This window comes from Oncorhynchus tshawytscha, unplaced genomic scaffold (genome assembly GCF_018296145.1).
Source record: "Oncorhynchus tshawytscha isolate Ot180627B unplaced genomic scaffold, Otsh_v2.0 Un_contig_111_pilon_pilon, whole genome shotgun sequence".
Taxonomy (NCBI): Eukaryota; Metazoa; Chordata; class Actinopteri; order Salmoniformes; family Salmonidae; genus Oncorhynchus; species Oncorhynchus tshawytscha.
In genome coordinates this window covers 34,175-45,000 of record NW_024609357.1, presented here as the reverse complement: position 1 = coordinate 45,000, position 10,826 = coordinate 34,175, and the positions used below count along the sequence as shown (strand labels likewise).

The 10,826-nt window shown below is 42.5% G+C and overlaps 1 protein-coding gene across 1 annotated transcript in view; it reads right to left on the bottom strand.

The window, feature by feature from the left end:
- The window catches only part of LOC121844649 (dual specificity mitogen-activated protein kinase kinase 5-like), a 51,582-nt gene that overhangs the window by 15,716 nt on the left and 25,040 nt on the right, over positions 1-10,826 (bottom strand). The window contains exons 6-7 of the mRNA XM_042314984.1: positions 6,797-6,858; positions 5,293-5,338 (exon numbers count right to left, since the gene is read on the bottom strand). Of these exons, the coding sequence (XP_042170918.1) occupies positions 5,293-5,338; positions 6,797-6,858 (108 nt within the window). The remainder of the gene's footprint in view (positions 1-5,292; positions 5,339-6,796; positions 6,859-10,826) is intronic.

The window sequence follows — 10,826 nt, the reverse complement described above, 5'->3', positions numbered from 1 at the left end:
CCATAAGGTTTCTATAGTCTGTAACATGGTAACTCACCATAAGGTTTCTATAGTCTGTAACATGGTAACTCACCATAAGGTTGGTAGGAGGTTTCTATAGTCTGTAACATGGTAACTCACCATAAGGTTGGTAGGAGGTTTCTATAGTGTGTAACATGGTAACTCACCATAAGGTTTCTATAGTGTGTAACATGGTAACTCACCATAAGGTTTCTATAGTCTGTAACATGGTAACTCACCATAAGGTTTCTATAGTCTGTAACATGGTAACTCACCATAAGGTTGGTAGGAGGTTTCTATAGTCTGTAACATGGTAACTCACCATAAGGTTTCTATAGTCTGTAACATGGTAACTCACCATAAGGTTGGTAGGAGGTTTCTATAGTCTGTAACATGGTAACTCACCATAAGGTTGGTAGGAGGTTTCTATAGTCTGTAACATGGTAACTCACCATAAGGTTGGTAGGAGGTTTCTATAGTCTGTAACATGGTAACTCACCATAAGGTTTCTATAGTCTGTAACATGGTAACTCACCATAAGGTTGGTAGGAGGTTTCTATAGTCTGTAACATGGTAACTCACCATAAGGTTTCTATAGTCTGTAACATGGTAACTCACCATAAGGTTTCTATAGTCTGTAACATGGTAACTCACCATAAGGTTGGTAGGAGGTTTCTATAGTCTGTAACATGGTAACTCACCATAAGGTTGGTAGGAGGTTTCTATAGTGTGTAACATGGTAACTCACCATAAGGTTTCTATAGTCTGTAACATGGTAACTCACCATAAGGTTGGTAGGAGGTTTCTATAGTCTGTAACATGGTAACTCACCATAAGGTTTCTATAGTCTGTAACATGGTAACTCACCATAAGGTTGGTAGGAGGTTTCTATAGTCTGTAACATGGTAACTCACCATAAGGTTTCTATAGTCTGTAACATGGTAACTCACCATAAGGTTGATAGGAGGTTTCTATAGTCTGTAACATGGTAACTCACCATAAGGTTTCTATAGTCTGTAACATGGTAACTCACCATAAGGTTTCTATAGTCTGTAACATGGTAACTCACCATAAGGTTGGTAGGAGGTTTCTATAGTCTGTAACATGGTAACTCACCATAAGGTTGGTAGGAGGTTTCTATAGTCTGTAACATGGTAACTCACCATAAGGTTGTTAGGTTTCTATAGTCTGTAACATGGTAACTCACCATAAGGTTGGTAGGAGGTTTCTATCGTCTGTAACATGGTAACTCACCATAAGGTTGGTAGGAGGTTTCTATAGTGTGTAACATGGTAACTCACCATAAGGTTGGTAGGAGGTTTCTGTAGTCTGTAACATGGTAACTCACCATAAGGTTTCTATAGTCTGTAACATGGTAACTCACCATAAGGTTTCTGTAGTCTGTAACATGGTAACTCACCATAAGGTTTCTGTAGTCTGTAACATGGTAACTCACCATAAGGTTTCTGTAGTCTGTAACATGGTAACTCACCATAAGGTTGTTAGGTTTCTATAGTCTGTAACATGGTAACTCACCATAAGGTTGGTAGGAGGTTTCTATAGTCTGTAACATGGTAACTCACCATAAGGTTGGTAGGAGGTTTCTATAGTCTGTAACATGGTAACTCACCATAAGGTTTCTATAGTCTGTAACATGGTAACTCACCATAAGGTTTCTATAGTCTGTAACATGGTAACTCACCATAAGGTTTCTATAGTCTGTAACATGGTAACTCACCATAAGGTTGTTAGGAGGTTTCTATAGTGTGTAACATGGTAACTCACCATAAGGTTGTTAGGAGGTTTCTATAGTGTGTAACATGGTAACTCACCATAAGGTTGTTAGGAGGTTTCTATAGTGTGTAACATGGTAACTCACCATAAGGTTGTTAGGAGGTTTCTATAGTGTGTAACATGGTAACTCACCATAAGGTTGTTAGGAGGTTTCTATAGTCTGTAACATGGTAACTCACCATAAGGTTTCTATAGTCTGTAACATGGTAACTCACCATAAGGTTTCTATAGTCTGTAACATGGTAACTCACCATAAGGTTTCTATAGTGTGTAACATGGTAACTCACCATAAGGTTTCTATAGTGTGTAACATGGTAACTCACCATAAGGTTGGTAGGAGGTTTCTATAGTCTGTAACATGGTAACTCACCATAAGGTTTCTATAGTGTGTAACATGGTAACTCACCATAAGGTTTCTATAGTGTGTAACATGGTAACTCACCATAAGGTTTCTATAGTCTGTAACATGGTAACTCACCATAAGGTTTCTATAGTCTGTAACATGGTAACTCACCATAAGGTTTCTATAGTGTGTAACATGGTAACTCACCATAAGGTTGTTAGGTTTCTATAGTCTGTAACATGGTAACTCACCATAAGGTTGGTAGGAGGTTTCTATAGTCTGTAACATGGTAACTCACCATAAGGTTGGTAGGAGGTTTCTATAGTCTGTAACATGGTAACTCACCATAAGGTTGGTAGGAGGTTTCTGTAGTCTGTAACATGGTAACTCACCATAAGGTTGGTAGGAGGTTTCTATAGTGTGTAACATGGTAACTCACCATAAGGTTGGTAGGAGGTTTCTATAGTGTGTAACATGGTAACTCACCATAAGGTTGGTAGGAGGTTTCTATAGTCTGTAACATGGTAACTCACCATAAGGTTTCTATAGTGTGTAACATGGTAACTCACCATAAGGTTGGTAGGAGGTTTCTATAGTGTGTAACATGGTAACTCACCATAAGGTTTCTATAGTGTGTAACATGGTAACTCACCATAAGGTTTCTATAGTCTGTAACATGGTAACTCACCATAAGGTTTCTATAGTCTGTAACATGGTAACTCACCATAAGGTTTCTATAGTCTGTAACATGGTAACTCACCATAAGGTTTCTATAGTGTGTAACATGGTAACTCACCATAAGGTTTCTATAGTCTGTAACATGGTAACTCACCATAAGGTTTCTATAGTCTGTAACATGGTAACTCACCATAAGGTTTCTATAGTCTGTAACATGGTAACTCACCATAAGGTTTCTATAGTCTGTAACATGGTAACTCACCATAAGGTTTCTATAGTGTGTAACATGGTAACTCACCATAAGGTTGGTAGGAGGTTTCTATAGTGTGTAACATGGTAACTCACCATAAGGTTTCTATAGTGTGTAACATGGTAACTCACCATAAGGTTTCTATAGTCTGTAACATGGTAACTCACCATAAGGTTGTTAGGTTTCTATAGTCTGTAACATGGTAACTCACCATAAGGTTTCTATAGTCTGTAACATGGTAACTCACCATAAGGTTGTTAGGAGGTTTCTATAGTGTGTAACATGGTAACTCACCATAAGGTTGTTAGGTTTCTATAGTGTGTAACATGGTAACTCACCATAAGGTTGTTAGGTTTCTATAGTGTGTAACATGGTAACTCACCATAAGGTTTCTATAGTGTGTAACATGGTAACTCACCATAAGGTTGGTAGGAGGTTTCTATAGTCTGTAACATGGTAACTCACCATAAGGTTGGTAGGAGGTTTCTGTAGTCTGTAACATGGTAACTCACCATAAGGTTTCTATAGTGTGTAACATGGTAACTCACCATAAGGTTGTTAGGAGGTTTCTATAGTGTGTAACATGGTAACTCACCATAAGGTTGGTAGGAGGTTTCTATAGTCTGTAACATGGTAACTCACCATAAGGTTGGTAGGAGGTTTCTATAGTCTGTAACATGGTAACTCACCATAAGGTTTCTATAGTCTGTAACATGGTAACTCACCATAAGGTTGGTAGGAGGTTTCTATAGTGTGTAACATGGTAACTCACCATAAGGTTTCTATAGTCTGTAACATGGTAACTCACCATAAGGTTTCTATAGTCTGTAACATGGTAACTCACCATAAGGTTTCTATAGTCTGTAACATGGTAACTCACCATAAGGTTTCTATAGTCTGTAACATGGTAACTCACCATAAGGTTTCTATAGTCTGTAACATGGTAACTCACCATAAGGTTTCTATAGTGTGTAACATGGTAACTCACCATAAGGTTTCTATAGTCTGTAACATGGTAACTCACCATAAGGTTTCTATAGTCTGTAACATGGTAACTCACCATAAGGTTGTTAGGTTTCTATAGTCTGTAACATGGTAACTCACCATAAGGTTTCTATAGTCTGTAACATGGTAACTCACCATAAGGTTGTTAGGTTTCTATAGTCTGTAACATGGTAACTCACCATAAGGTTTCTATAGTCTGTAACATGGTAACTCACCATAAGGTTGGTAGGAGGTTTCTATAGTCTGTAACATGGTAACTCACCATAAGGTTTCTATAGTCTGTAACATGGTAACTCACCATAAGGTTTCTATAGTCTGTAACATGGTAACTCACCATAAGGTTGTTAGGTTTCTATAGTGTGTAACATGGTAACTCACCATAAGGTTTCTATAGTCTGTAACATGGTAACTCACCATAAGGTTTCTATAGTGTGTAACATGGTAACTCACCATAAGGTTGTTAGGTTTCTATAGTGTGTAACATGGTAACTCACCATAAGGTTTCTATAGTCTGTAACATGGTAACTCACCATAAGGTTTCTATAGTCTGTAACATGGTAACTCACCATAAGGTTTCTATAGTCTGTAACATGGTAACTCACCATAAGGTTTCTATAGTGTGTAACATGGTAACTCACCATAAGGTTGGTAGGAGGTTTCTGTAGTCTGTAACATGGTAACTCACCATAAGGTTTCTATAGTGTGTAACATGGTAACTCACCATAAGGTTTCTATAGTGTGTAACATGGTAACTCACCATAAGGTTGGTAGGAGGTTTCTATAGTGTGTAACATGGTAACTCACCATAAGGTTTCTATAGTGTGTAACATGGTAACTCACCATAAGGTTGGTAGGAGGTTTCTATAGTGTGTAACATGGTAACTCACCATAAGGTTTCTATAGTCTGTAACATGGTAACTCACCATAAGGTTTCTATAGTCTGTAACATGGTAACTCACCATAAGGTTTCTATAGTCTGTAACATGGTAACTCACCATAAGGTTTCTATAGTCTGTAACATGGTAACTCACCATAAGGTTTCTATAGTCTGTAACATGGTAACTCACCATAAGGTTTCTATAGTCTGTAACATGGTAACTCACCATAAGGTTTCTATAGTCTGTAACATGGTAACTCACCATAAGGTTTCTATAGTGTGTAACATGGTAACTCACCATAAGGTTGTTAGGAGGTTTCTATAGTGTGTAACATGGTAACTCACCATAAGGTTGGTAGGAGCAGGCCTCTCTTTGGGGAGTCTCTTCATGCTGAACAGAGAAAACAGCAGTTTCATCACAATGTTGTTTAAGCATACAGAGACATTTTCGAAGGTAAGACTATTTCATTTTGTGGTTCATTACTTACATTTTTCTATAAGTAATTTCCTAATGAGCATTTGTTCCTAATGAGCATCCAAGGACATTACTGACAAACCTGACAAGCCTAATTGCCAGATTGTCCCAATGGTGCTTTTGTTACACTATGAGCTCCACGCAGTGGAAATGCTATGGCTAGTACAGTCTGACAATAAAATGTGTGGACAACCAGTCCATATTCCTCATACGAGGTCTCCTCGATGTTGTGTGTGTGTTGGCCTACTATCATTTGAACAATAAAGCTGATCAAAACCATCTGCATCAGCACCACTCTAACCACCAGCGCCAGCTCACACACACTAAGTACCCAAACAGTCATTGACCCTGTGTGAGGACCCTGCCAGTCCTGAGAATGAGGAGTGGAGATTCGTCAGGGCGACCTACATAGGGGACTGTGAAGGATTAGTGTGTGGTTCTAGAGAGGCCCGTCTGGAGCTAACCGAGTTACTGTGTGATGAATCACAGCAGGCAGGGACCAGGGACAGGACAGGGACCTCTAAGAATAGCCTGGGAGGTGGCAGTGCCAACCTGGTGCCAGGGCTGGGGCGGGCACGGAGAAGAGAAACAGAGACCTGGCCTGTTTGAGTAAATAAGGCATAGAGATAGGTAAACAACAGCTGGAGGAATGTAGACACACGTACAAGGACATACACATGCAGAAACATACACACACTGTTACGGTCCTGCTTTTGGCCGGTAGGTCAGTCCATTGGGTGTGTTCCCCCTGCTGTGTGTTTATTAGTGAGAGCATTTGGCTAACAGGGGGCCAACAGACCATGGGAGACATGGTCAGTGTAAATATTGTGGTGCTGTGTTGCTGCAGTAAAGAAACAAATCAGAGAGATAATTTGTCCTTCAGGAACACCTGGTATACTGGGATAAGGCCTGTGCTTGTTATCCTGTCTCTGCTAGCTGCCCCATTACCATCCAACACCATTATCAGACATAGGAGAGTGGAGGGCACTACAGTGATAATGCATGTCCTACATGAGTCATCAAGTTTAAAAAATACAGCCTACTAAATTCATATGAACGATTGCATTTAAGTGTACTAAAGACAATGGATTTAAAATAAATTAACATGGTTGAGGTCTGGTCTTTGGCAAATTAAATGCATTCTATCCAATTGTTTAACTTAATTTTTAAACATATTGAATCTGTTGATGTATTAGGTTTCTGTCTCTAGGTTAATTTCTGTTCGGCTGAAACCAACACATCAAAAGGCTGATATTTGAGAGAGAGCGATAAGGGTTTTCTCACCTAGCTATTTTAAGATGAATGCACTAACTGTAAGTCGCTGTGGATAAGATCATCTGTTAAAAATGACAAATGTAAAACAATTTGACTCACCACTGTGTGATGAAGTGGACAAACTTCTGGCTGAACTGACCCAGAGGAAGAACAGGAGGCTCCTGGGAGAAACACAAGGACACAACTGAACAACTTAGACCACACAGTATAACAGGGAAGCTTCTAGAAGGTTGTTATGTGATATCAAATCTGTCACTAAAAGCTAAACCCATTTCTTAATTTTGTTGAAGAGATCCACTTTGATAAACACTACTAATCAACATACGAATAACTTGAACCTAAATGAGAGATTTAATTACACAAATCTAAAAATCCCAATTCTTCACAATCACTGTGTCTAGATCTGTATCCACTGGTTAAGAATACAAAACCACAATTCGGAGAAACCCCAAACCCTGAACTACATAGAATTCTAGTTATTAAAACACATTTTGCTGAGAAAAGCCGACCTTGATAAAGAGGCTATTTCTAAACACTGCGATACATTGTCCCGTCTTCTTAGTAAAAAGAGGTAGCTGCACCTGAACCCCACCTATTGTTGGACGAGCACAATGGAGTCAAGGAAAATAATCTCCTTTAGGAATCAGTGGGGGGTGAGCACAAGTGTGAGTGGCACTGGTCATCTTCGTTCCGATAAAAATATTAAAGGAGATTTCGCCATGAAAGGCGAAACATTTTACTGTCAGATTGCAACTGTCATTTATTTTACATGAATGCCCTCTAAAGTCTATATTTTAAAGTATATTTTACTTGGCAATGGCACAGTATAAAATGTGTTTGAGGCATGAATACAAATGAAAACTTTATTATAATCATATTGCGTAGTGTGTTACAGTTTGATAGTCAAACACTATAAGATTCAATTTGAGAACTTTTTCACCCGCTGTGCACTCAACAACCACAGTCAACAACCACAGTCAACAACCACAGTCAACAACCACAGTCAACAACCACAGTCAACAACCACAGTCAACAACCACAGTCAGCAACCACAGTCAGCAACCACAGTCAGCAACCACAGTCAACAACCACAGTCAACAACCACAGTCAACAACCACAGTCAACAACCACAGTCAACAACCACAGTCAGCAACCACAGTCAACAACCACAGTCAGCAACCACAGTCAACAACCACAGTCAGCAACCACAGTCAACAACCACAGTCAACAACCACAGTCAACAACCACAGTCAACAACCACAGTCAGCAACCACAGTCAGCAACCACAGTCAACAACCACAGTCAGCAACCACAGTCAGCAACCACAGTCAACAACCACAGTCAACAACCACAGTCAGCAACCACAGTCAACAACCACAGTCAACAACCACAGTCAACAACCACAGTCAACAACCACAGTCAACAACCACAGTCAGCAACCACAGTCAGCAACCACAGTCAGCAACCACAGTCAGCAACCACAGTCAGCAACCACAGTCAGCAACCACAGTCAGCAACCACAGTCAGCAACCACAGTCAACAACCACAGTCAGCAACCACAGTCAGCAACCACAGTCAGCAACCACAGTCAGCAACCACAGTCAACAACCACAGTCAACAACCACAGTCAACAACCACAGTCAGCAACCACAGTCAGCAACCACAGTCAACAACCACAGTCAACAACCACAGTCAGCAACCACAGTCAACAACCACAGTCAACAACCACAGTCAGCAACCACAGTCAACAACCACAGTCAACAACCACAGTCAACAACCACAGTCAGCAACCACAGTCAGCAACCACAGTCAGCAACCACAGTCAGCAACCACAGTCAGCAACCACAGTCAACAACCACAGTCAGCAACCACAGTCAGCAACCACAGTCAGCAACCACAGTCAACAACCACAGTCAACAACCACAGTCAACAACCACAGTCAGCAACCACAGTCAACAACCACAGTCAACAACCACAGTCAGCAACCACAGTCAACAACCACAGTCAACAACCACAGTCAACAACCACAGTCAACAACCACAGTCAACAACCACAGTCAACAACCACAGTCAGCTACCCCAGTCAGCTACCCCAGTCAGCTAGCCCAGTCAGCTAGCCCAGTCAGCTAGCCCAGTCAGCTAGCCCAGTCAACAACCACAGTCAACAACCACAGTCAACAACCACACTCAACAACCACAGTCAGCTAGCCCAGTCAGCTAGCCCAGTCAACAACCACAGTCAACAACCACAGTCAAACAACCACAGTCAACAACCACAGTCAGCTACCACAGTCAGCTACCACAGTCAACAACCACAGTCAACAACCACAGTCAACAACCACAGTCAGCTAGCCCAGTCAGCTAGCCCAGTCAGCAACCACAGTCAGCTAGCCCAGTCAGCTAGCCCAGTCAGCTAGCCCAGTCAACAACCACAGTCAACAACCACAGTCAACAACCACAGTCAACAACCACAGTCAACAACCACAGTCAACAACCACACTCAACAACCCCAGTCAGCTAGCCCAGTCAGCAACCACAGTCAACAACCACAGTCAACAACCACAGTCAACTAGCCCAGTCAACTAGCCCAGTCAACTCCCAGTCAACTAGCCCAGTCAGCTAGCCCAGTCAGCTAGCCCAGTCAACTAGCCCAGTCAACTAGCCCAGTCAACTAGCCCAGTCAGCTACCACAGTCAACAACCATAGTCAACAACCATAGTCAACAACCATAATGAACATTGTAGTGAGACAGTCACAGAGGACTGGAGATGGAGAGACCGCGGGGGATGGAGAGACCGCGGGGGATGGAGAGACCGCGGGGGATGGAGAGACCGCGGGGATGGAGAGACCGCGGGGGATGGAGAGACCGCGGGGATGGAGAGACCGCGGGGGATGGAGAGACCGCGGGGGATGGAGAGAGAGACAACAAAAAGCATGGTAGAGGAGAATTGAGGCCGAAGGGCAGCAACCCAAACCTCTTCAGCCAACAGAATGAAGACATTTAAACTGTCAAGTCAACTGGCTTTAAGCAGCACTCCTACATGTGAGCTGCAAAACAAACATTTCTAAGAGCCAGAAATCAGAATGTGGTTTTATTACGATCCCAGTATTGTCTGAATCAGAATATAAGGAGGAACATTTCCTTTCTTAAGGGCCAAGCCCAACTTCTTCAGTCTCCTGATGTTGAAGAGGCGCTGTTGCGCCTTCTTCACCATGCTGTGTGTGTGTGTGTGTGTGTGTGTGTGAGAATGTGTGGGTATTTCATGTGAATGTGTGTGGAGAGCACAGGCCAGGCTTAGTTGATGTTGTCCAGTAGATGTTGGCCTCCCACCCTCTCGCCTCCCTCTCTCTATAGCTCCTCCCTCTCCCCTCCCTCCCTCTATAGCTCCTCCCTCCTCAGCTCTTCCCTCTCCCCTCCCTCTATAGCTCCTCCCTCCTCAGCTCTTCCCTCTCCCCTCCCTCCCCATCCCTCCCTCTATAGCTCCTCCCTCCCCATCCCTCCCTCTATAGCTCCTCCCTCCCCATCCCTCCCTCTATAGTTCCTCCCTCCCCCTCCATAGCTCCTCCCTCCCCTCCATAGCTCCTCCCTCCCTAACTCCTCCCTCCTCATCCATAGCTCCTCCCTCCCTAACCCCTCCATAGCTCCTCCCTCACACACCACCCCCCTCATCACTCTCTAGGGAGAGTTCTGACTCAATCAACACTGGTTGATTGATACTGGTTCAACACTGGTTGATGGAGAGGGTGGAATGGAAGACTGTGGTTTCTAGAGTGGTGGACAGATGAATTCAGGAGGTGAATTGAAATTCAAATGACCCATCTATGAGAATTTATTACGATGTGATTTTTCACACAATGAAGCTCATCCTGTTGTTCTCTATGCTTTCTAGTGTGCCAAAAGTCTTTATGGAGAAAACAGGGTGAAAAGGGAATTGGAGAGGGAATCTATCTGTTGACAGGAAGTTGCAATGTCACGTCCTCCAAATCGGAGGCTACATGACTGCTTTGCTAGCGCTGACTGGAATATGTTCCGGGACTCCGCCGATAGCGTCAACGAGCTAATCACCTCCACTACCGGCTTCATTAGGAAATGCATTGTGGACGTTGTCCCCACACTGAAGGTTCTCTGC